This window comes from Peromyscus leucopus, chromosome 11 (assembly GCF_004664715.2).
Source record: "Peromyscus leucopus breed LL Stock chromosome 11, UCI_PerLeu_2.1, whole genome shotgun sequence".
In the NCBI taxonomy this organism is placed as follows: Eukaryota; Metazoa; Chordata; class Mammalia; order Rodentia; family Cricetidae; genus Peromyscus; species Peromyscus leucopus.
Window position 1 is genome coordinate 24,483,254 of NC_051072.1, and position 27,546 is coordinate 24,510,799.

General features: G+C 35.5%; 1 protein-coding gene across 2 annotated transcripts in view; it reads left to right on the top strand.

The window, feature by feature from the left end:
• Nipbl (NIPBL cohesin loading factor) overlaps positions 1-27,546 on the top strand; it is a 174,280-nt gene that overhangs the window by 125,637 nt on the left and 21,097 nt on the right. For both annotated transcript variants that reach the window (XM_028875607.2, XM_028875609.2), the window contains exons 19-35: positions 89-169; positions 667-767; positions 2,664-2,802; positions 4,825-4,907; positions 5,811-5,943; positions 6,560-6,703; positions 8,663-8,752; positions 9,570-9,784; positions 9,877-9,979; positions 10,683-10,781; positions 10,873-11,019; positions 11,850-11,984; positions 15,110-15,208; positions 16,188-16,241; positions 22,021-22,129; positions 23,527-23,663; positions 27,323-27,463. In XM_028875607.2, the coding sequence (XP_028731440.1) occupies positions 89-169; positions 667-767; positions 2,664-2,802; positions 4,825-4,907; positions 5,811-5,943; positions 6,560-6,703; positions 8,663-8,752; positions 9,570-9,784; positions 9,877-9,979; positions 10,683-10,781; positions 10,873-11,019; positions 11,850-11,984; positions 15,110-15,208; positions 16,188-16,241; positions 22,021-22,129; positions 23,527-23,663; positions 27,323-27,463 (2,010 nt within the window). The remainder of the gene's footprint in view (positions 1-88; positions 170-666; positions 768-2,663; positions 2,803-4,824; positions 4,908-5,810; positions 5,944-6,559; positions 6,704-8,662; positions 8,753-9,569; positions 9,785-9,876; positions 9,980-10,682; positions 10,782-10,872; positions 11,020-11,849; positions 11,985-15,109; positions 15,209-16,187; positions 16,242-22,020; positions 22,130-23,526; positions 23,664-27,322; positions 27,464-27,546) is intronic.

The window sequence follows — 27,546 nt, forward strand, 5'->3', positions numbered from 1 at the left end:
CTCTGGGTGTTTCCAAGTAGAGTATAGTAAGGTACAGTGTACTGAAGTCAACTAGAGACATTCTAAATAATTCATCTTGAATTTTCAGGTTTCATCAATGGGAATAACACCATTTTTTGTGGAAAACGTCAGTGAACTACAGTTGTGTGCTATTAAGTTAGTCACTGCAGTAAGTATAATCAATTTGTAATTTCAGTTACCCACTAATGAAATAAGACTTTCATCTTTTTGGTCCAGCCTTCCAAAAATTATGACATTATATTTATTTTTTTTTCCTGTTTTCCATTGGATTTATTTTATAATAAGGATTATTTTAGTACTATTAGAGTTCATTAACTGAGGATTTAATTTCATTGATTATGTTTTTCTTGAATTTAAAAAACTTTTTAATATAATGGTAAAAACCAGAATAACTTAAAATCTTAAATCTTGTCTTACTTCTCTACCCAAAGTATCATATCCCTCTAAACAAAACTTTATACTCCCTCACTTTGGTAATTAATAACAAAATCTGAATACATTTCTTTAGATCATTACTGTTTAACATGTTAAAAAACATACTCCATTTTCTCTTCAGACAATATATTGTCCTTATTTCATGATACTACTTTTATTTTGTTTTCTGCCATAATAAGTTTAATTTGTAATTTTATAATTACTAAACAGGTATTCTCAAGATATGAAAAGCATAGGCAGTTAATTTTGGAAGAAATTTTTACTTCACTTGCAAGATTACCAACTAGCAAGAGAAGTTTAAGGAATTTCAGGTAACTATAGTAAAATTTAAGTACAATGAAGAACCTTGTTATGTTGTAACTGTCATGTATTTACTCTTTACCACTTCTGTCTGGTTTTATTTTTTTAATGGTTTTGTGAAAGAAGTACTTCAAGTACTATATAGATAGCTTGGATATGTGAGATAATATAGCATATTTGGGGGACTTAAAGAAATTCATTAGTCCTGAAGTAAAAAGACCCCTGGCAGTTTGAACACTATTAACATTTGGACCAGTTAATGCTTTCATGTCCAGGACTGTGCTGTGCTTTACATTATGCTTAGGAGCATTCCTAACCCAGTAGAAATCTCTCCTTGTATTTGCAACAACCAAAACTGTTGCTAAGCACTAGAGGTCAAAATAGGCTACATGAAAAGCATAACAATTGTGGTTCAAAAGACTTGAGACAGTTTTAAAAGGATTTTATGAACTATGATAAGAAAGTTAGACTTAATCTTTTAGACCGTGTTAAACTATTCAATAATATTTTAGAAAGCTGAAAGATGGCTTTAAAAACAATCTAGAAGGGCCAGAGTGATGGCTTATCAATAAATAGCATTGGCTACTTTTCCAGAGAGGGATTCCACATTTGATTCCCATCACCCACATGGCAGTTCACAACCATCTGTAACTCTCACTCCAGGGGATCCAACACTCTCATCTAGCCTCTGCAGGCACCAGCCATGCACATGGTACACAGATATACATGCACACAAAACACCCATACAATGTTTTACAAAAACCTCCATGAACACCAGGCATGCACGCAGTACACAGATGTACATTCAGTCAAAGCACCAATACCAATACACATAAAAATAAAAATAAATGATTTCTCTAAAGAGGTAATCAAACAGAATAAACAGATTAAATACTATTTATTCACTAAGGACATTTATAAATTTACTGCTGTAATCAACTTTATTGCCTGTAATCATCATTGTCATTTATATTGTTCCTGGTGATTAAATGCATTGACCTAGTATAGAGGGTTATTTTGGGGTTAATTCTGTAAAATAATTATTTTTATCTTTATATATTTTGAACTGTGTGCATTGATAAACATCTGTTCAACTGAGGAAAAGTGATCAACATACAAATGAATTCGTACACTTCTACAATATCTGTAGAAGCAAACACTTGGAAATTGATCTTATATAATCAGTGTCTCAGACCTCATACTTTAGCACAGATAATTAAGAGTTGAGAATTAACAAGATACCTCAGTGGATAAAGGCTCTTGCAACTAAGCTTGATAACCTGAGTTCAAACCCTGAAACCCCACATGTTGGAAGGAGAGAATTGATTCCCTGAAAGTTGTCCTCTGCATGCCATGTCCACAATAGCATGTGCACATATACAAAATTTATTTCTTTTGTTGTAAGTTGACTGGGGCCATGTGGTAGTGCATGTCTATAACCCCAGCCTCTGGGAGGCACAGCTAGGAAGATCACTGCAAGTTAAAAGCTAGTAAGTTCTATATTGCAGGTTCTAGATCAGCCTGTACTATAGAGTGAGACACTGTTAGACACAGACACACACGTCCATGGAGGTGATTTTAGTACCAGTTAACTACCCTACTCAGCAGGTGTGCATTTGGAAACCGCAGACTTTTATTGTTCTAATTTATTCAATAATTATTTGTTTTAAGTTTTTATCTGCAATGTATAAAAAATAGAAAATTTTTATATTAAATACTGTTTTTCCTCATGAGTAGGCATTAGTTGATGGGTTTTTTTTCAGACTGATTTTTAAAAAGTGTACTTAACACTGTCATAGAGCACTAATGTATGGTAAAGAAAGCATATTGAAACGTTCAGGTGGTAATGAAACATAAAATGTAACTATTTTCATACTCCGATTTAAATTGTTTCTTCTTCATTAAAGGTTAAATAGTAGTGATGTGGATGGAGAACCTATGTATATTCAGATGGTTACAGCACTAGTTTTACAACTTATTCAGTGTGTAGTTCACTTACCATCATCAGAGAAGGATCCTAATTCAGAAGAAGACTCAAACAAAAAAGTAAGGAAATATTTAAAGGTTTTATAACTTTGTGCTTTAATGATTGGAAACAGCTATATTTTCTGTAATTCCTCTAAAACAGAAATTCTTAACTAGGGGTTCATGACTGGGGTTTGGGTTTCTTGTAGGGCATTCCACATAATCAGGAAATAAGTTCTGGTTCCAGTTCTTATCTGGGCACCACGAAGCACATAAATCATCAACACCCAACAGGCTTGTTCTGCCAGCTTGTAAACTCAATCAAGAAATCAATGTCAGGGGAAATATTAGACTTAGGTGTATATGTATGCATACATATGATTAGTATGGAATTGACATAGAAAATGACTTCATGTTCTCTGATGAGTAAGTCTATTGATACTTATTTTTAGATTCTACTGGAGGGTTTGCGTGTTTGTCATGTCTCTTTTTTGGAGAGGGTGGGGTGGGATAGGTTTCACAATGTAGCTCTGGCTTTCCTGGAACTCACTCTATAAACCAGGCTGGCCTCACAGATATCTTTACCTTCCACATGCTAAGTTTGAAGCTGTGCATCACAGTGCCCAGTTCTAGATTGTATAGTTTCACTTCAAATAAAATTCCAAAGAGACAAGAGTAGTTTATCAATAGTATAGACAGACAGTATAAAATTAACAAAGTAAGTGTAATCCAAAATACTGAGGTCCTCTGTGTTTCTCCTCTAGATTAGATTAATGTAACCTTCCTTTTCTGGTCATTGGTGACCACTGTAATAAGTATGTTTACTTCTATTTTGTATGTATACTTAGATATGGTTATTTTGTTTTATATTTACACAAAAATTATAGTGATATATTTATGGCTTATTTTCTTACACCGACATTTTTTGTCAGATTCTTTTTGCACTGAGTTTGACACACAACAATTTTTTTCCCTTTTATTTTATTTTATAATACCATTCAGTTCTACATATCAGCCACGGGTTCCCCTGTTCTCCCCCCACCCACCCCCCATTCCCACCTCCTCCAGGGCAAAGCCCTCCCCCCCTCCCCCCGAGGACTGCGATCAACCTGGTAGACTCAGTCCAGGCAGGTCCAGTCCTCTCCTCCCAGACTGAGCCAAGTGTCCCTGCATAAGCTGCAGGTTTCAAACAGCCAACTCATGCAATGAGCACAGGACTTGGTCACACTGCCTAGATGCCTCCCAAACTGATCAAGCCAATCAACTGTCTCACCTGTTCAGAGGGCCTGATCCAGCTGGGGGCCCCTCAGCCTTTGGTTCATAGTTCATGACACACAACAATTTCTTCATGACTTGAAGTTAAGAGTCTCTTTATAAGGAACTTAGAAGTAGAATTGTTACAGGACACCTACATGTACTTTACTACTGGAGGCTATCCATATGTTTACTTAAGTGATAGTTCCATTTGCATTCCTGCATTCTGATTTTACTTATTCTAGTTACTGTAAAATACTACCATGCTCATTTTGTTTTGTTTTTTTCTGTTAATGTTACTGGTAACCTTTTTTTTTCTATATTTATCACTGAGTTTCTTCAGCTGAGACTGACTTTGTCTTTTTTTTATTTTAATCTTTTAATTTGTACTGAAAGTTTCAAGTTTTTGTCTATATTATAGTGGTTTCATAAACTTTGAAGTTAGAATATTCTTTGGTGGTTGAATTAGTTTATCTGTTTTAGCTAGAGGTACTGGCAAATATTCTAACACTGAACTATGTATCTTCAATTCTGAAAAATAGTTTTGTACATTCACTCCATTTATTCTTGTTCTGATATGGATCGTGATAAACAACTACTAATTGAGTATTTGTTAATTACATTTCTGATTATTTTAATAAATTTAAATGAACTCTACCATTGTTTCTAAGTCTTTATAATGTTTTAAAATGTTTAGTATGCCAACTGGCTTATCCCATTTTTTTAAAAAAAAAAATGTCTTAAATACTTAAATGTATTATGTCTCTTCAGTAGTAGAATGGTAATAGCAACTGGCCTCATTTAGTCATTGTTTCTTCTGTCTTTATAAAGTTGTCTTTCTCATTCTAGGTTGACCAGGATGTTGTCATTACTAACTCTTATGAAACAGCTATGAGAACAGCCCAAAACTTTCTTTCCATCTTCCTTAAAAAGTGAGTAAGATCAACAGTGTGCTATTTATTTTCCATAGTGTGGAGTGGTCTATATAGAAAGGAGATTGATCAAGTCTCCTGCTGTAACTGGAACCTCAAATACAATCTGATCTTTAAAATGAGGAAGAGAATTAAAAATCTAAAAATGTGTGAATTTGCTTCTGGTAGAACCTCAAAATTTTAGTATTGGATTGTTGGATTTATAGAATTTTTCTTTACAAAATTTTGAGGCATTCTGCTTGTAAAGCAAAGTTTATAGAAAGAGGGTACTCAAGCTTCATGAGAATTAATGATAACTATAGAAAAATTCATTTCTTAAGAGTTGTTGCAACTTTCAGAGAATAATGATAATATCAGTTAATATACTTTATAATTGATAGAGAATGCACCTGGCGGTGGTGGCGCACACTTTCAATCCCAACACTTGGGAGGCAGAGGCAGGTGAATCTGTGAATTCAAGGTTAGCCTGGTCTACAAAGCAAGTTCTGGGACAGCCAGGACTGTTGCACAGAGAAATCCTGTCTCAAAAAAAAAAAAAAAAATTGATGGGGAATGCAATTTTAAAAATAAATTTAGCTGGGCGGTGGTGGCACACGCCTTTAATCCCACATTTGGGAGGCAGAGCCAGGCGGATCTTTGTGAGTTTGAGGCCAGCCTGGACCACAGAATGAGTTCCAAGAAAGGCGCAAAGCTACACAGAGAAACCCTGTCTCGAAAAACCAAAATAAATAAATAAATAAGTAAATAAATAAATAAAATGAATTTATTTTTAGATCTCTTTTAATATACTCTCATTTACCTTGTTACTAAATAAAGGGGTGGAGGAATAGCTACTTAACAAAATTCCAAACATGATGTAAATTAACATCTTTCTTGTTTTTGGGTTTTTTCCTTTTTGACTAGATGTGGTAGTAAGCAAGGTGAAGAAGACTACAGACCACTTTTTGAAAATTTTGTCCAAGACCTTCTTTCAACAGTCAATAAGCCCGAGTGGCCAGCTGCTGAACTGCTCCTTAGCTTGTTAGGGAGACTGTTGGTAAGAGCATAGCATTTAAAGATTGTTAATTACTAGAAGACAGCATAATGAGGATGTGCTCTGATTCACAGATGATGAATTCTTTAAAAATGTGTAAGGAAACACAAACATTGCATCTATTTTTGCATGTGTATAACTGTACAGTGTATTGTCAATACCTGTAGAAAACAAAATTGTCAATTTTAGCACTCTCATTTCATTACATATAATGGCAATGCTTTTTGAGATGGTTTGGGGGGGGAACGTGCTCTCGTTACATCTTTGGTTTAAAACATCTCAACAATGAGTCCTGAGTTATTAAAATTAACCATTGAAAGCATGTCACTGACTAGGGTGAACATTTTGTCATTTTTTTTATATTATTTCTAAAATCATATGGTACTTTTTAAGTCCTCATGGTACAGCATAAAATTGGAAAGAAATACAGTGATTTCTCTTTTCATTTTAAAATATATATATTTGGAGTTGTGCAATATAAGTTGTTGCAAAACCTTTGAAACCTAACTTTTTATGAATTGGAAAAAGTAATACCACTATTTGAAACTATAATGATTTTTAGACATTAGAATTTTACTCTTAAATTCTTACTCAGTAATATCCCATCTTTGATGTTTAGGTTCATCAGTTTAGTAATAAGTCAACAGAAATGGCTTTAAGAGTGGCATCTCTTGATTACCTTGGAACTGTTGCTGCGCGACTGAGAAAAGATGCTGTTACCAGCAAGATGGATCAAGGGTCTATAGAACGAATTTTAAAACAGGTATTGAAATCAAGAACTTAAATTAATATATAAATAGCTGCTTACTTGGTTGCTTTTGGTGTGGTCTAATGTTGTCCCTGTTGATTTCAAACTTGCTGTGTAGTCTATAGTCGAGGGTGACCTTGAACTCCTGATCCTCCCAAGTGCTGGAAATTACAGGCATGTACCACTAGGCCCAATTTATGGAGTGCTAGGAATTGAACCCAAGGCTTTGTACATTTTAGGCTGACATTCTACCACCTGAACTACTATATCATCCAGCCCTACATGTTCTTACCTTATATCATAATAGTAGATTTTGTAAATTCAAGGAAAATTTGTTTTGTTATTTGGTCCTGAGTGTGATAAGTTCTCACTGTAGTCCAGGCTAACCTTGAATTCATAATATCCTCAAGAACTCGTCCTAAAGATAGAATTTTAGGTCCTTCTCTGGATCTTGTGAATCCAAAGCCCTAGTAGTGGAGTAGTCAGGGGTTTAACAAGCCCATCAGAAGACTGTAATTAATGCTTAATTTTGAGTGCTGTTGTGTAGTGTATATTTGTACAAATAAGAATTGGCACATAAATATTTGTAATACACTATCAAAAGTAAAAACTTACCATTACTATATTATTAGTGAATATAATACTTAGAGTATAATCTATTGCCATCTTTTTTTTGTTTTGAAGATTTGTTTTATTTCATTTATTTGTGTGAGCATGTGTATGTGTACGTGTGTATGCAGGTGTCCTTGGAAACCAGAAGGGTCCATTGGATCCCTTGGAGCTGGAGTTACAGACATTTGTGAGCCACTTGAGTGTGGGTGCTGGGATCCGAACTCCAGTCCTCTGATAGAGCAGTAAGCACTTTTAACCGATAGAGCAGTAAGCCTTTTTAACCACTGCGCCATCTTTCCAACCCATCATCATTTTAATGATCAAATTGTCCTTACACTTGACCAGGGAGATGCATTTTGAGCTAGCTTTTGTGCCTCTTTTGACATGTTCCCAATATAAAACCTTTTGGGGGGTGGGAGTGGAGCAAGGGAGGAGGTCTGCGTTTGTGTTGTGTTTATGGTGTGTGTCCTTTCTAGTGTGTATGCACATAGATGTGTAGGTGCATGTGTGCATGTGCATGTAGATGCCAGAGGTCAGTTCAGGGGTTTGTGTTTTTTTTTTCAATCACTCTTTACCTTATTATGGTTTATTAGTTAAAGGACTGGGATTCTTTGAAGAAATAGATGGCCCCACAGATGAGACACTGACAGTAAGAGATGCCTGTCAAGTACCTATCATATCATAGAATAAAGTCTTCAAAGAATGATGGGAAGGAATAGTGTTGGGAGATAGCTCATGACAAAGTGCCGTGCAAGCTTACTAAGAATCCACGCTGAGCAAACTTAGTGAAATTGCCAGAACCTACAAATCCATTCCCTTTCTATAGCTAAAGTATTATCCCCACAATAATTATAAAGTTGCCTGAAATGTGTAATGCATATTACTTACTAGATTAAAACTTTGATGTACATTCATGAATACAAAATACACAATGAGTTCAAGACAATGCTGGAATATGTGAGTCCTGTTTCCAGAAAAAAAGAAAAAAAATAACTAGTGTCTCCTTTTTCAAATGAATTCAGTACCAGGGCTGGATAGGATATTTTTGTGATATTTATGTCAGCCACTTCTGAACTGTTTAAGATAGCAAATAACTCATAAAGCCAAACTTAGCTATCCATATGTTTTTGAGAAACCATATTTTTTGTTTCTATATAATAACTATACTTGCTTTCCTTCTTGTTATTTTCCCCCTGTTAGGTTTGCATTTACATCTGCACAATTTATTAAAATACACCAAGAGTTTAGTGGTTACATATCTGTGATCCGGTCACCAGCCATAGTACAACATTGAGAAGTGGGTGGAGGATCAGTAACAGACAAACAAGCACTGATCATCTGTGGTTGTTGTTTGGGGTTTAGGTTTCCGGAGGAGAAGATGAAATCCAACAATTGCAAAAGGCATTACTTGATTATTTGGATGAGAACACTGAGACTGACCCTTCACTGGTGGTGAGATTCATTTTGCCTTTTAAATTTGTCTTCTAAAAGTAAGGTAGGGAGTTAGAGGGAAAGAAAATAAGAGAAATATTTGGAAATCATTTTATAGATTATTCTTAAGTCTAGGCTAATCCTAAAAATGAGTATAGGCCACCTGGTGCTGAAGATGATCTGTTAGCATGCAAAGCAGCTGTCAAATTCTTATATATGTGTACATACAGTTCTTTAAAAATGTATATTAAATAACATATCCAGAATATAACAGGCTGTGTGTACACTTCGTATACTTTATAGGCCTGGCGTAAGTTTATAAATAACACTGCACATAATGGGTTGTTTTCAATTTATTTTTTTAAGGGTGAAATAAAAGAGCTGCAATAACCTCTGTATTATTTTAGCTACCTAGTAGATATTCAGAAGTGCTTTAGTGCTGAATGTTTTAATGTATTTAAAACTTATGTATTTCTTGCACAGAGAAGATAAGAGTTGAAAACAGATGGAAATCACTACATTTATTTTAAACTTCTCTAGTGGTCTTACCATCAAATCTAACTGAGCCATATGAAATGTCCTACTTTAAGTAGTTGATAGTAGTACTGTAGATTTAATATGGTTGTTTTTATTAAGTTAGTTTTTTACATTAACAGTTAAAGTTATAGTTAAATGTAAAAAAAAAAAAGAAAGAAAGAAAATTTTGTAATCCAGGATATTTCTGTCTTTATATCTGCTTCTGTCCGATAGAGTTTGTTTCAAAGAAAACCTTAGTACTTCTGTTCTATTAGAACTGTTACTAATGGCATCAGCTCAAATCTATCTAATGTCTTTCCAGTTTTCTCGTAAATTCTATATAGCCCAATGGTTTCGTGACACAACTCTGGAAACAGAAAAAGCAATGAAATCACAAAAAGATGAAGAATCATCTGATGGAACACATCATGCAAAAGAAATTGAGACAACTGGTCAAATAATGCATCGAGCTGAAAGCCGGAAAAAGTTCCTTAGAAGCATTATCAAAACCACACCGTCTCAGTTCAGCACATTAAAGTAAGATGCAAAGAGAAACTGTGTTAGATAAATATGAATCATAGCTATCCATTTACAAAGAACATATAAAATTGCAATGTTTTCTGTTGTAGGATGAACTCTGATACTGTGGACTATGATGACGCTTGCTTGATTGTTCGATACTTGGCCTCTATGAGGCCGTTTGCCCAGAGCTTTGATATTTATTTGACGCAGGTAAATTGATTGATAGTTCTGATTGATTTTTTATTCTGGTTACTTTGGAGATCATGGACAGTATGTGTTCATTGTTGAGGGTAGTTTTAAAGGATTGTGAAAACAGCATTTGTCTCTGTTCCATGTTGTTCACATGTCTTTAGCTATGCCTACGCTCTACATACTGATTATTGTCATACAAACAAATGGGCGTGTTTGTATGACATTATAAAAATACATTGTTGGCCGGGCGGCGGTGGCGCACACCTTTAATCCCAGCACTTGGGAGGCAGAGCCAGGAGGATCTTTGTGAATTTGAGGCCAGCCTGATCTACAGAGCGAGATCCAGGAAAGGCGCAAAGCTACACAGAGAAACCCTGTCTCAAAAACAATAAATAAATAAACAAACAAACAGACAAACAAATTGTCCCATTATCAAGTCATGGTAAATAATACCTGTCTTTGATAAAAATTACATATAAGGTTTTAGTGAAGCTTAATGTTCTTAAATGTATGTACAGCAGTATGAATACTGAGGTAAAGGAAAGACCCCAAAATATAGAATGTGTACTAGTCTCTGTTAAGATTTTGGACCGGTAAGATAATGTATAATTTTACTCACACATAATAAACAAAAGGTAGTGAGTAGTAGATTGTGTTCTTTTATATATATTCATGCTATTTTTGTTGAATTTTATGTATTATATTAATGTTTGCCTGGCAGATACTACGAGTTCTTGGTGAAAATGCAATTGCCGTTCGAACAAAAGCCATGAAGTGTTTATCTGAGGTTGTTGCTGTAGACCCCAGTATTCTAGCAAGGGTAAAAGCAAAAATATTCTTTCTTGCTTTCTTTATTGAAATGTGAAGATTATCTCTGCTACTACAAATGATATTCCCTCACTCTTCTTTAGCTTGACATGCAGCGAGGAGTTCATGGACGATTAATGGATAACTCCACTAGTGTTCGAGAGGCGGCCGTGGAATTACTAGGTCGATTTGTCCTTTGTCGACCTCAGCTTGCTGAGCAGTATTATGATATGCTGATTGAAAGAATATTGGTATTTTCTTCTGTTTTATAGTAGTTTAAGAATACAATTTGCCTTAAACATCACTAAATAAATACCAATTACAATTTTATATTGCCTAATTTGTGGACTATAACATCATTCTAAAGAAGGTTATGCTTTCAAGAGGCAAGCTGTTCAATGTTATGAAGCCAGTTGTTGGTGAAAATAAGATCTATTTTTCAATTACTGTTATACCAATTTTTAATGAGTAATTGATAGTAATTATGTATGATAGTTAACTGGTTTTGGAAAATACTCTAGAATAATTGTATTATCAATGCAGAGTGAGTGTGTGTCTATCCCTCTCTCTGTCTGAGAATTATTTTCATGACAGGCACACTACAAGCATATTGATTTGTTATAGAACTACACATCAGTGCATTAGCACACAAAATTCTGTAACACTTCAATGACAAATATTTATTACCATTAGTATAGTACAAGAGTAGTTAGTGCCGAAAGTTTTACTTGATTTATCTTAAGCACTTTGTTGTCCACATCATAGATAGCATTTCATATGCTATTGAAGTACCAGACAGTATTCTAAAAGTTTATCATCTTATTCAAATCTGGTGAATTTATTCTCTGGTCTTGAGTTTATTACTAAGTGTATATACTTTCATGTTATATCGTATTTTAAAAGTAAGGACAATAAACTAAATATATTTATAACATGTGAAGAGTAAATATGCAACATAATTTTCATTTAACAAATAGGGATTATAATGCTTATAAGAAATCTTTAACTTTATTTTGTCAAATTTCACACACTTAAAACATCTGAATTTTCCTAACATTTGAAAATATATTTTTGTCCTTAGGATACTGGTATCAGTGTCAGGAAAAGGGTAATAAAGATTTTAAGAGACATCTGTATTGAACAACCAACATTTCCAAAAATTACAGAAATGTGTGTAAAAATGATTCGTAGAGTCAATGATGAAGAGGGCATTAAGGTAAGATGAAAATTTTTCATTAATGTTTACAGTAATTTAGGTACTTACTGAATCTAATTTTTTATTTTGTTTCTAGAGTTTATATTAATAAAATATAAATACAAATATATAAATAATCTTTCCCCACCTATTCAACCATTACAATATTTGTGTATTTAATTATAGAAACTGTTTTATCCGGGGCTGGAGAGAGGGCTCAGAGGTTAAGAGCACTGACTGCTCTTCCAGAGGACCTGAGTTCAATTCCCAGCAACCACATGGTGGCTCACAACCGTCTGTAATGAGATCTGGTGCCCTCTTCTGGCCTGCAGGCATACATCCTGTGTACATAATAAATAAATAAATCTAAACAAAAAAAAAATCTTCTTTTAAAAAAAAAAAGAAAGTATTCTATCCAACGAGATTACAAGGTTATCTGGATTTTTAAATAGTATGTTGATTTTCAGTTACAAACTTCCCTACAGCCTATACAGCATTTTCTTAATTGAGATTCCTCCTCTCAGATGTCTTTAGCTGGTGTCTAGTTGACGTAAAACTATGCCACATAATAATCCCTTGTCACGCTTGACGTGCAAACAAATCACTGTAAAGTCACAACTTTTCCTTTCTTGTTCATCCTCAAGATCATACATTAATATAAACCTCACAATACGAAGCATTTTATAAACTTAAAAAGTCCCAACCGGGCGGTGGTGGTACACACCTTTAATCCCAGCACTCTGGAGGCAGAGGCAGTGGATCTCTGTGATTTTGAGTCCAGCCTGGTCTACAGAGCAAGTTCCAGGACAGCCATCACTACACTGAGAAACCCTGTCTCGAAAAATTTTTGAAAAAAGTCCCACATTCTTACAAATTCAAACATTTTAAAAATTTAGTCTATTTTTTTAAAAAAAAGTCTCTTAAAATAGAAAGTCTCTCAACCTTGGGCTCCGATAAAATCAAAATTAAGTTAAATACTTTATTTTAAGAGGGAAAAACCAAGGCACAATTGCAGTCAGATAAATTCAGGAACCAGACTCCAAATAGTGTAAATCACTTAATGTCCAATATCTGGGATTCACTCGCAATGTGGGCTCCTCCAAAGGGCCTGGGTCACTTCTCAGGCTCGACACTGCAATAGCTTGTCTTCAAGACTCAGGCTGGCTCCTCTCCAGGGCTGCTGCTGTTCTTGGCGGTCATTCCAAATACTGGACCTTCTACTGCAATTGGACTGCACTTTCACTAATAGCCTCTCATGGGCCCCCTTCACGATGCCACGCCTCAACCTTTCTCCATGACCCCTTCAGTTCTGGGGCTTCCACTGCTACTCTGGCTGCACCTTCACAAGTGGCCTCTCCTGACTTCTCACAGTGCCAAGCCTCAGCTGCTCTCCATGACCCCTTCATGCCTTTAAAACCAGTACCACCTGGGAGACTCTTAGACATGACCAAGTTTGTCTGCCGGCACAAGGTACAATCTTGGCCACCTCTGAACACAGCGTGTGTGTGCTGACTCTGAGAAAAGACTTCCCACAAAATTTCACTTCAGTGATGCTGATCCCTTCTTAATCACTTCCAATTTTTCTGCTCAAGCTAACCAACATCTATTGTCCCAATAGAGCAAAGGTTTTTCTCCAGTGGTTCTGGTATCTTGTTAATGGCAGCTAGCCAGAATCATAAATTCTTAACTCAAAATAGCAAATGGCTCTGATAGAGTCATTAAGGGACTCACAAACTTCCTTCTGAAACTTCACAACCCAGGCCTCCATTTCTGCATTGCTCTCAACATTCTTCAGTCTCTCCCAAAAGAGCTCACCAAGCTTCGAACACTCAGTGGTTTTTCTTGCCCAAAAGAAAAGTCCTTCCACAATCCTCCCAAAAATAACATGGTCAGTCCATGACAGCAGTGGCTCACTATCCTGTTAACCGATTTCTGTACTAGTTAGGGTTACTCTTGCTATGATGAAACATCACGAACAACTTCATATCACTGTTCATCATTGGAAGAAGTCAGGACAGGAACTCAAACAGGGCTGGAACTTGGAAGTAGGAGCTAATACCAAGTCTGTAGAGAGGTGCTTGCTCCCTCAGGCTTGCTCAGCCTACTTTCTTATAGATCCCAGGACTTAAGAGGTAGCCGCACCCGCAATGGGCTGGGCTCTCTCCACCAATCAATCACTAATTAAGAAAATGCCTTGCAGCTGGATCTTATGGAGGCATTTTCTTAATTGAGGTTCCTTCCTCTCAGATGACTTTAGCTTGTGTCAAGTTGACATAAAACTACCCAGCACAAGTTTCTCCCTTTAAAGCAATAACAGGGAGCTGCATAGATAGCAGTAAGAGCATTTGTTCTTCAAGCATGAGGACCTGAGTTCAAATTTCCAGCATTTACATTAAAAGCTGGACATGGCCACATGTGCCTGTACCTAGCATTGGGCAGGTGGAGACAGGCAGATTCTGAGGGCTTGCTAGTTAGCCAGCCTAGCCAAAACAGCAAGCTTCCAGTTCAGTGAGAGCTCATGTCTCAAGACAGCTATGTGAAAAAACGATAGCTGTAAACACCCTGATGACCTGCTGTGGTCTCTATGTGCACTCATGAGCATACACACTCACATATGTATATGCATACAGCACACAAACAAACAAATAAATAAATAAAATAAACAATAAAAGTGCCTTTAGTCTGATCAAAAACATTTCAGGGTCTGGAGAGATGGCTCGTCAGTGTGCTTGCTACTCTTGCAGAGAACCCAGGTTCAATTTCCAGCACCCATACCAGGTGGCTCACAGCCACCTGCACTCTAGCTCCAAAGGATCCAACACCTCCTCTGGCTCCTGCAGGCACTTGGTAATGCACATATACACAGGCACACATACATAAATATGTGTTTAAAGAATTTTGAAAGTATTTTATGCAGAAGCTATAGGTTAAACATAGTATTGCCCATCATCACCAGTTTGAAAAAGTTCATAATGTGGGAAATGAGTTGGTCATTTGAATCATGAATAAATTTATAATAAACTCCTGAAAATCTATTTTTTAGCTGTAGCTTTTTGTTTGGCTTTAATGGGAATTTACAATTAAAATTTGCCATTTTTGTTGTTAATAATTGACTGGGTTTCTTTCTTTTTTTTTTTTTTCCCTAGAAATTAGTAAATGAAACATTCCAAAAACTCTGGTTTACTCCAACTCCACATAATGACAAAGAAGCAATGACAAGGAAAATCTTAAACATCACTGATGTGGTAAGAACAATGGACACGAGTGTGCGGTTACTGAGTGCAAAGCTAGCTGAAGTCCACCGCATCTTAGGAGGGTAGAGGCAGTGATGAAATACCTAGCCGTGCCTGGTGTTAGTGCAGCTTCCAGTACTGCTGGACCTTCTCCTGGAGCTGAAGGAAAAGGAAAAGGACATGGCTCTGCTTCTTGATACTCATATGTAGAAGCATTGATGTTAACGTTTTCTGTACTTCCACTAGCAACCTGCAGATAACATTTAGAGTAGTTTAGGTTTTAACATGTAAATGAGCTATAATTTGCTGATGTGTGTTGAATATTAGCAATTTTATAGACTCAGTTACACGATCATCTCCATTTTCACTCTTACAGTAAAGCTATTGTCTAAAGGGTTAAGGAATAAATATTTTTATTTTCATTTTTTGAAACCTCACAGATTTTTCTCATAGAGCATGGCATAAGCTATTTTTTTATGATTTGATACCATCTTAGTCTTTTTAATATTATACTAATTTCTTTAATGTTTTCCATATTGCAAGTGTTTGAGTTACTGGAAAAAAAGTTTACTTTAAATACAACCTTTCGGGGTTGGGGATTTAGCTCAGTGGTAGAGCGATTACCTAGCAAGTACAAGGCCCTGGGTTCGGTCCTCAGTTCTGGAAAAAAAAAAAATTATAATAAAAAATATAACCTTTCAAATTTAAAAAGTAGGCATACACTTCATGTTACAGCATAACTAAAACGTCTGCTTTAAAATAAATGTCTTTTTTTTTTTTTAAATAAGATTTTAACATTTTCCCTTCCCTTCCCTCCAAACTTTCCCCTATACCCCTCATTGCTGTCTTTAATTCCATGGCCTCTTTTTGCATTGTTATTACATGTATGTATATGTATGCATACATATTCTTAAACATAACCTTTCAGTCTTTATAATGTTACCATAAATGCCTTATTTTAGTAGTTTGATTGACTTTCTTTTCACTGTAGGTTGCAGCATGTAGAGATACTGGATATGACTGGTTTGAGCAACTCCTTCAAAATGTGAGTGTAATTTTGATGACATGAAATTTAGTAAAGGGTCTTTATCATTTTAAAAATAACTTTTCAGAGCTCGAGAAATGGCTCAGTGGTTAAGAGCACTGGCTGTTCTTCCAGAGGTCAATTCCCAGCAACCACATGGTAGCTCACAGCTGTCTGTAATGGAATCTGATGCTCTCTTCTGGCATGCAGGTGTACATGCATATAGAGCACCATATACATAAAATAAATAACTCTTAAAAAATAAATAAAAATAAACTTTTCAGTTCTTCCTTAAATATTTGTGTTTAGTAGAAGAAGCTTACTTCAGTATGTTAAGCTATGTGCTTTAATTTTTGTATTAAGTCAGTTATCAAGTTGACTGCTAAAAATGTCTTCTGAAATACTAATTAAAGTTGTAGCTCCACTTCAGATCATTTTTTTCTTATTCCTTTAATGATGAGCAGTGGTTCTCAACCTTCCTAATGCTGCAACCCCTTAATACAGTTCTTCATATTGTGGTGATCCCCAACTGTAAAATTATTTCATTACTATTTTATAACTATAATTTTGCTGCTTTTATGAACCTTAATATGTAAATATCTATTATGTGTGATATCTGATAAGCAACCCCTGTGAAAGGGTCATTTGACCCCACACCCCAAGGGTTTGCAACCCACAGGTTGAGAACCACTGATCTAGAGACTACTCATGAGATCTTTAAATAAAAATAACATTAAATACATAATTATTTGGCATATTACAAAATATATAGACTTTCTTTTAGTAGTATAAATTAAACCACAATTTGGACTTTTAGAAATTTTCAAATAAGCGTATTCATCTCCCAACTGTAATAGTTACTAGTATTTTCAGGCTTTTTTGGAAGTTGGCAGCATGTGTGGAGCTAGAAGAGAATGGTAGGTGGCCTGTCATTCTCCACCTTATTCTCCGAGACTCTCACTGAATATGAAGTTTACTGATTTGGCTAGGCTAGCTAACCAGCAAGCTCCCAATACCCACCTCTTTCTGCCTCTCAGTGCTGAGGTTCTGGACAGCAGCCATTCCCAAGTTTTATGAGGGTGCCAAGGATTTGAACTATAGTCCCCAAATGCTCTTTCCCACTGAGTTATTTTTGGAGGCAGTATCTCACTTTATTCCTCAGGATTGCTCTCAAAACTCTAGACTCGGTGATACTTCCACCTCTGCCTACCCGTCAACTCTTCTTTCATCTGTCTTTCCTCCATCCCTCTTTCATGGCAGTTGAGGGGGGAGCACATGCCTGCATGTGTGCATGCATGTACAGGCCAGATGAGAGCATTGGGTCCCCTGAGGCTAGTATTACAGGTGCTTGTGATTTGGAAGAACAGTAAGTGCTCATAAACTCTGAGCTATCTCTCCAGCCCCAGACACAGAAATTTTGTTACATGTGACAGAGAACTAACCTCTCTGCAACTGTGTGTGCATACATTTCTAGAGGAAACAGGAAAAGTGTAAGGAGTGGCCGCTGGGGCTCTCAGAAATTCTAAAGTCAAGACTATACAGCACACCTACCGTTTCCATACTACCAGACATGCATGCATATGTTTCATTTAACGACTTTCAGAAATTTATAATTTTACGGAATTTTTTTCTTGTGAATCAGTAATTTTCTATATATGGGATATAATTTCTTAAGGAAACTTCAAGTACTACATTAAATAGCTTCAAATTCATATATGCAACAATTTATGCCAAATGAAAGACTTACACAGAAGAGTATTATTCCACATATATATGTGTGTGTGTTTGTATGTATAAACAGGTATGAGTTAGCATTTCTAGCCTTTAGTCCATTAGCTTTTCTGTCCTTTGTCATCTGTCATCTGATTCCTCAAGTTTTGTGAATTCCACAGTGTAAAATGTGGCCCTCATTTAGGAAGTAAACATTCTCAACATGAACTGTTGAGAGGAGTCATTGCTTATGCATATTGCATACATTTCCTATGATGTGTCCTCATGTTTTTAAGAGTCTATTCGCACGTTTCTCCTCGTGTTGCTGAGAGTTGAAGCTCAAGCTTTCTGTGTACAAAGCCAGCATTCTGCTCTTGAGTGGAGTTATACCTAGCCCTCTCCTCCTGTGTTTTGTTGTTGTTTTAGTTTTAAGACAGGGCTCTCATTGTGTAGACCTTCTGACCTGGAACTCTCTATATAGAGACCGGGCTGGCCTTGAACTCACAGAGATCACCCTGCTTCTGCCTCCAGTGTGCTTGGATTAAAGACGTGTGCCAACCCACATTGCATGATCTAGTACTCTTGAGGTTGAGACAGGAAAATCTTGACTTCAAGTACAACAGGCTATCTAGAAAGACTGTTCTATAAAATAGCAAACACAAAAAGAAAAGTTCTATTTATTTGTTTGTTTGGCTTTTCAAAACTAGGTTTCTCTGTATAGCCCTGGCTGTCCAGGAACTCAGTCTGTAGAGCAGGCTGGCCTCGAACTCAGAGAGATTGACCTATCTCTGCCTCCTGAGTGTTGCGATTAAAAGCCTGGGCCACCACTGCCCAGCTAAAGAGAGAGAATTAAGGGGTGGAAACTGTTAAGGTCACTTGTTGCTCTTCCAGAAGACCTGAGTTCTTTTCCCAGTATCCATATGACAGCTCCCAACCATCTGTAATTCCAGTCCCAGTGACTCCTGACACCCTGTTCTGACCTCTGAGGTCACCAGACATGCAGGTGGTATATATACATACATGCAGGCAAAGCACTCATACACATAAAATAATAAATAGATCTAAATAAAAAATAATTTGTGTCTGTAAACACTGCCACTCAGTGAGAATAGGTTACAGGCTGTGCCTTTCTACTCTAGAAATCTAAAATCTGAAGTACTTCCAAGTTTGAAATATTTGAGCACTGAGATGACTTCTGCAAATTGAAAATTCCACACCTGACCTCATTTTGACAGCCAAACTCACACATACTAAAATTACTTTTAAGCAATTTATATAAGGAGTATATGAAACTTAAATGAGTTTCCTACTTAGATCTCTGTCCTTTGCCCAAGCATCATCTCCTTTGTGTTGTATGTAAATAACCTAAAATCTAGAAGACTTCAAGTCTCAAGCATTTCACATCAGCGTTTCACCTGTACAATCACTTTGGAAAAGATTATTTCAAGTATACACCATTGAAAATTGACTTCATCTACACACAGAAGAGTGGCTAGACGGCCTGTGGCATACAAAGAAGACTGCTAAATAGCAGTGAGGTGATAGGAAACTAACTATCTGCAACAACCCCAGTTAAAGTTAGGTCATAATGTTGAGTAAAAACACAAGACCCAAAACACGAACCAAATTACATTTTTGAAGATGAAAATTTAAATTAAAAAAAAAAAAAGCTACCAGGACAAAGCATGGTGGTACATACCTTTAATCCCAGCACTCAGGAGGCAGGAGCAGGCAGATAGTTCTCTGTGAGTTCAAGGCCAGCCTGGTCTACATAGTAAGTTCCAGGACAGCCAGGGCTCCATAGTGAGATCCTGTATCAGAAAAAGATAACAACAACAAAACTACCAGCATAGGCATTTCTTTATGCAAGGGAATAATAAAATTTCTTGAGTTATTTCATAGGATTAGAAAGCAAATACCTTGGTACATACAAATTACTGGAAATAGTCTTGAGTTGGGTTTTATTCTTTATAATTAATATATTATATTAATGTATTATTTATAATTAATATATTAAATCACATACCAGTCAGCAGTGATAGTGCCATGAACCAAAATTTATAAATAAATTATTTTGCATGTACTTGATGCCTTAGAGAGGAAAAAGGAATAAGAAATAGTTTGAGGTAGTTGCATTGCTTTATGTAAACCAAACTGGAGTATGACATTGGTAGCTGTGCTTAAGAAAGTGAATTGTAGCTTGAATCAACGAAAATTTGCTGTTTATAATTGAAAATTGGGGCTGTTTTTTATTTATCTTTTAATTGAACAATGATGCTGTGCATATTTCATATTGTTCTGGTTGCTGTCACTCATTTTAAACTATCCAGGTGATTTTTTTTTTTTTTAACTTGAGGGCAGTTTTATTAACATTTGAGAGAAAAACAGCAGGAAAGATGCAGAAGGATCTCTGAGTTCAAGGACAAACAGGGCTACATAGACAGATGGGGAGGGCGGAGCAGGGGGTGGGGTGGGGTAGACCAAAAGGAAGGAAAGGAGCCATGTCTTAAATTAGGGTGCATGGAAGCCTACAGGTTCAGCAGTGGGGCTTAACAGGCAGCGTCATGGCAAGGAGAAGAGGGATAGCTTCTGAAAAGATTGAGGAAGACCGGAAAAGTCAGAAAAGTCCATAATGCTCAGACTTGGTCCAGTAAAACAATAAAAAAAAAAAATTATTTAAAGATGGAAAGGGAAGCTGGGTAGTGGCAGCACACACCTTTAATCCCAGCACTCGGGAGGCAGAGCCAGGTGGATCTCTGTGAGTTCGAGCGAAATCCAGGACAGGCACCAAAACTACACAGAGAAAGCCTGTCTCAAAAAAAAAAAAAAAAAAAAAAAGGAAAGGGAAGGCTAGAAAGATACCTGAGCAGTTAAAGAGCACTTATTGTTCATAACAGAGGACCTGGGTTTGATTCTCAGCAGCCACATGGCAGCTCACAATCACCGATAACTCAGGTCCCTAGAGATCCAACACCCTCTTCTGATCTCTGTTGGTACCACGCATGCACTTGGTGGACAAACGTACATGCAAGCAAAACACTCATACATAAAATAACAATAAATAAATAAAACAATAAAAAGAAACTTACACTTTTCGGCATTAAGACTCAGAAAAGCAGTAGGACAGTGGTAGTGCATGCCTGTAATCACAACACTCAGGAAGCAGAGACAGGTCTACAAATTGAGTTCCAAGACAGCCATAGCAATAAAGGGAAACGGTCTCAAAAAAACAAATGAAAAAGACTCAGAAAAGCTGGCAACCTAGCAATATAGTGTTCTTTGTAAACATCTATGCATCTTGTAGTGAAAGTTTAAAATCATGCATTTTTACAATGTGAATATTGAAGTTTTGTTTTACTTCATTTTAGTTCCTCCCATATGAGCCACTCCTGACTTGTTGCAACTCTCTCAGACACACGGAGATAGAATGTTTATGTTAGTACAGAAAGTTAGGTCTGATAACTCTGGAAAACTCCCCACAGAAATGAAATGTAACTTTCTTTTAATATCCCTAGAAATATTCAGCTAATTATTATTGACAAAACAGATATGCCTTAAGTCATTTTTTCCAGTGACCTATGATTATAAGATTGGATTGGTTTTACTTTTTTACTGTAGGTAAGCTTACCTCCATCTTCTTTATTGTTCTTCATAGTATTTTTAAGCTCATCGTCTTAATCCTTTGGCAAAGAATGAAGCAGAAAAAAAATCTGCCAAAGAATATGCCATTATGTTTTATAATTGCAAGGCTTAAGGTGTTATTCAGATACAATTGTTAATTATTTAAAATAATTCAGCTACCATCAGATAGTGGTTCTGTGGTCTTGACTGGCATGAGAGAGAAAATTTTTCCTGCATCTCTCCAGTGTTGGGCCCTGCACACAGCAGTTTAAATAGTTTGTGCTAAAATTGTTGACTTTGCAAATGCTGATTTATAAGATATTTTAAAATATGTCATAAATTTTTTCTTTGTCTTTTAATATTAAGAACTAAAAAACAAAAATGCTTACTGATATTTAATGCATGAACATTTTCACTATTGCCTGATAAATAATTTTACTGGGATTTTTTTATATGTATACATATATAGTTGTTGAAGTCTGAAGAGGATTCTTCATATAAACCTGTGAAGAAAGCTTGTACTCAACTTGTTGATAACCTAGTTGAGCATATTCTTAAATATGAGGAGTCTCTAGCTGGTAAGACATTTTATATATTGGTCCTTAGTTAATTTTATGAGATTTTTAAGTATTAGCCCTTTTCTCAGTTTTACCTCTGGATTTGCTTGCCTGATAACTAACTGCATCACCTTTAAGAGTAATTTGAGTTTCATGATATAAATTTCTGTTTGATAATTCATTTTAGATTATGTTGTAAGATCGCCTAGATCAAACTATAATAAACGCATAAATCTTATCTCTTCTACATATCTCTCATGTATTTTAGATATTGAATAAAAGTGATGTCCACAGCCCAATATGCTTTTTAATGGCAGCACAAAAGTATTTGGTATTATTTAAATTATAGAAAACTTTCAAAAAAATTGTAGTGGCCATTAAAAATGTTGTTAAAATATTATACTACCTTTCTAATATCCTTTCTAGTTGTTTACAAAATTTTCTCAATATTTAATGTTTAATTTATTAAAATTTCTCAATCTTAATTTCTAATCTGTTGAAATTTTTAATGTAAGTTAAGTACTTAATATTTTATATTATCAATTATATTATGTCAGTCACAAATCTGAAGTCTTCTTTTATGAAAAATTGTACAAAAAATATAGTATAGTTGGTACCTATTACTTAAAAGCACAGAGTATTAATTTTACTTCCCATTTCCTGATGTATGTAATGAGGAGCAGCAATAGACCTCAGTTATTCAATTGAAGGACCAATTCCCCTAGTGGAGATGTCCCTTACGGCCCCTAAAGGAATTGTAGATATCCTTTCTTTTCTTACACAGCGCTTATTGTTGTTTTTCTTTAAATTTTTCTCATTTTCCATGTGTGCATTTTTTCCTTTTTATTTTTCTCATCCTAGACTTTATTGGTGTTAATATCTGTTAATGTTCAACATTGTTAATCATCTCTTAAAAAGTATATTTTTTAAGAACCAAAGTATATCCGAACTGGCCTCATTTGAACAGTATCTTGTGTAACCGCATAGAACCTTAATCAACATTCTCTTTGTCACTCCTAATTGAACATTCTCACCAGTACTCTTGAAATACAGTAGTATCACGTAGCTAAATTGGTTTTGTCTTCTCGCATTTGTTTTCCTGTATTCACTTCCATTTATAGACAGAACCAACTTATTCCCAAAGACTCTCCCTGAACTTTCCAACTTCATTCTTCTTTTAAACTCAGTCACACCCCTTACAGTGGAACTTGTCTTTCTTAGTAAGACCTCTGTACTTGGTCTTCATTGTGTAATGTTGTACCCAGAAATGAAATACGGGTAGTCTAATGCCATAAGGAGTACTGATGCATTTTAATAAGGCCCATACTGGATCTGTTAAGTTGAGTGAATTCAGTAATTGTCTGTCTGATTTTCTCTACTTTGTCTTATTTTAGTGTCTTATTTTTCTATTGTTTCAGATTCAGACAATAAAGGTGTGAATTCTGGAAGATTAGTAGCTTGTATAACCACTTTGTTCTTATTCAGCAAAATAAGACCCCAACTCATGGTTAAACATGCCATGACTATGCAGCCGTACCTTACCACTAAATGTAGTGTAAGTATAAATGCTGTCTTTTTAGTTGGTTGGTTGGTTGGTTGGTTGGTTTTTTCAAGACAGGGTTTCTCTGCCCAGATTGTCTTGGAACTCTCCACCTGCTTCTGCCTCCCGAGTGCTGAGATTCAAGGCATGTACCACACATCCAGCATATATTGTCTTGTTTGTTCTTTCTTTGGTACGGCAGGTACTAAGTACTTTAAATTTAGAATTCATGTGTACTACATACACATTCTCACTGACAGATAATCTGTATCATTGACTCAGATTTACATTCTAATGCTTGTTACAAGTTATCTAAAACATCAACAATTAAAATCCAGGCTCTATTTCTCTGTTAGTTCTTAATCTACCCCCTTTGTAACTGTTTAATAAATGTTGTAGCTCTTGTTAAGACCTAAAAGTGAAGAAAAGCAGAAATTGTTATTTGAAGAAACTTACTAGATTTTGGATTCTTAATTTGTAACTCATTTGTCTTTCATAATATATTTTATTACATTTATTATAAAGCAATATGTTGAATATGGAACATCTAGTATCATATTAGAGACACTGACGTATTAATATGCTATGTTCTCCTAAAATAATGAAATTCACAAAATATTTTTTAAATAAAAATAATAGTGTAAATCAAATGAGATTTTTTTAAATGGCATGTATAACAGCATAGTAAATTGTGATTTCTTACGCTAAATTTTAAAATGTTCTAGAAACTTACAACTCTTACTTTTCTTGTATACTGTGTTCTAAAGATGTAACTTTAATAGTTTTCTCTACTAGGTTTGTTTTTCTTCTGTTATCAGGTGTTAAGCAATTTTCTCTTAATTTGTAAGTTCCATGAGGACCTCGGGGCTGCCTGAGAAGTTTTAAGGATCAAGAAAAGTAGTAGAGAATAAGAAATTATATATTATATAAATTATATATAATATATATACTATATTATATATATATATATACTAATATATATATTATTTCCAAGACACTAATTCCATCTAGGAGCCTATTATAGATCCAGAAATAACTTAGCTTCATACATAATCTGTAGCTAATAGTTAGCTCATGTCTGCTTAACTCTGTGATCAGATACTTTGGGGAACTTTATATGCATTGTCTCATTTACTTTGTCAAACACTAAAATCCTTAATCCTAAAGAAAGGAAACTAAAGCATAAAAAATATGAATAGCTTACTTTGTGTCACATAGCTCCTCAGTGCCATCAGTATAATTTAGTGCCATACTCTCCCTCTAGAATCTGGATAATATAAACATACTCTGACACTTTGAAACATTGTTGCATCATTTTTTTAAAGTTTTTTTTTTTTAAGATTTATTTATTTATTATGTATACAGTGTTCTGTCTGCCAGAAGAGGGCATCATTACAGATAGTTGTGAGCTACCACGTGGTTGCTGGTAATTGAACTCAGGACCTCTGGAAGAACAGTCAGTACCCTTAACCCCTGAGCCATCTCTCCAGCCCATTGCATCATTTTATTGAGCAGATTCTCCTGACACACTTTGAAACATTGTTGCATTCATTTATTGAGCAGATTCTCCTGATAAACACTTTGAAACATTGTTGCATTCATTTTATTGAATAGATTCTCAGGAATAGGTTCACTAGGACATTGGAACAATTTTGGGTTTTTCTGTTTGCTTCTTCATGGGCTTTGTTTTATTTTTTACTTGATATTTGAGAGATCATTAGATATGATCTTTAGCTGTTTTGAAAGGCAGTGCATAGCTATTGGGATCATTTTTGTACCCTTTGCTAATCTAACAGAGGTAAAGGAATAATTCCTTGTTGCTCCACTTCTAAGAAAGTTAAGCATTTTTCATATTGACTAGTTGGCCTTCTTTTTCTTTAAATTGACTACTCATATAGTTATCCTATTTTCTTTTAATTGTGTGCCTTCTTTCAAAGTTTGAAAATTCTTTAAGTAATTTAAACATTTTAGATATTTACCAGGCATAGTGGTGCACACCTTTAATCCCAGCAATCTGGAGGCAGAGGCAGACAGGTGTTTGAATTCAAGGCCAGCCTGCTGTACATAGAAAGTTTCAGGATACCTAGGGCTCTATGGACAGGCTTTGTCTCAACAACAACAAAAAAAAATATTAAGAAAGTTTTTGGGGCTGGAGAGATGGCTCAGAGTTTAAGAGCACTGACTGCTCTTCCAGAGGTCCTGAGTTCAATTCCCAGCAACCACATGGTGGCTCACAACCATCTATAACGAGATCTGGTGCCCTCTTCTGGCCTGCAGTCATATCATACATGTTGTATACACAATAAATAAATAAATCTTAAAAAAGAAAGAGAGAGAGAGAGAGAGAGAGAGAGAGAGAGAGAGAGAGAGAGAGAGAGAAGAAAGAAAGAAAGAAAGAAAGAAAGAAAGAAAGAAAGAAAGAAAGAAAGAAAGAAAGATAGTTTTTGGCCAGTAAAGTAATTTACCCAAAACAAATACCAGTTATCTTTTGCTTGGCTAGATCAAAGGCATATGTACAAAACCTTCTTTCCCTTTACAACCTGCCCCCCAAAGCTAGTAATTCTTTGAGAGAGAATTAGCTGATTAGAGGACAAGTGGGGAAAAGTTTGTGTTACAGAGCTGCAGAGATGCTCTGTGGTTAAGAGCATTTGCTGATGTTCCAGAAGACCCAGGTTCAGTCCCCAGCACCCATATGGTGGCTCACAACTATCTTTGACTCCAGTTTCAGGGTATCCAGTGCCCTCTTATGACCTCCATGGGCACTAATCATACACATAGTACATACAAACATATAGACAAAATTCTGATACACATAAAATAAATAAAATGAAAATTTTTTCACATGCTTATTTATTTTTTAATCAAAAAATCTGTAAGTATAAAATAAAAAATACATCTAGCTAGTTCTGGGATAATAAATATGTTTATTAAATAAAATATATTTAACACAGCATTTCTTAACTCTAGCGCTGACAGAGCTGGATAATCCACTGTTGGTAAGAGCTCTCTCTTGTTGTCTTGTGGAATGTTCAACAGCATCTTTTGATCTCTGTCCAGTAAATTCCACCTCCCACAGTGACAACTGGAAATGCTCCTAGCATTGCAGAATGCTTGTAGGTAGAGAATGGAGAACACAGTCAACCCCAGTTGAGAACTATTGGTTAATAACCTTCATCAAGAAGGTTAGAACTTAAATTAAAACTTAAAAGGTGCCAGTCTCTATAAAATATTCCCATACTATTTAAATATTTTGTTTAAAATTGACTTATATTTTGTTTTGAGGGGGAAATGTGGAGCTGAAGAGATAGTTCAGCAATTAAGAGTACTAGCTACAAAGCAACATGGTACACACACATACATACAATAAAGCAAACAATCATACTCATAAGATAAAAATAAAGGAAATCTCAACATTGTTTTAAGTGTGACAGCTTTAACATTATTAAGTGCCCCGAGGTCACATGGTAAGTTATTGTTAGAGCTAGAGTGCAGACTGGTGATAATCTCTCAGCTGCTGCTGCTTTCATACTTGGGTAGAAAGTTCCTTTCTAGTACTTTTTAACATTTCAACTGTAACATTACATGCATAATGTTCTATTCTTATACTCCAGACATAAAGCTATATATGGCTTCTTAAGTTTTAGATATTCATAAGGTATTGATTTTCTTCTCAGACGCAAAATGATTTCATGGTTATCTGCAATGTTGCAAAAATCCTTGAGTTAGTTGTACCACTGATGGAACACCCAAGTGAAACTTTCCTTGCCACTATTGAAGAAGATCTGATGAAGCTGATCATTAAATATGGCATGACTGTGAGTAGTTTACCATCTCTGTATTGTAGTGTGTAAGACACAGATGAAGGTTTGTAGCATATTGCTATATAATATGTCAGAGT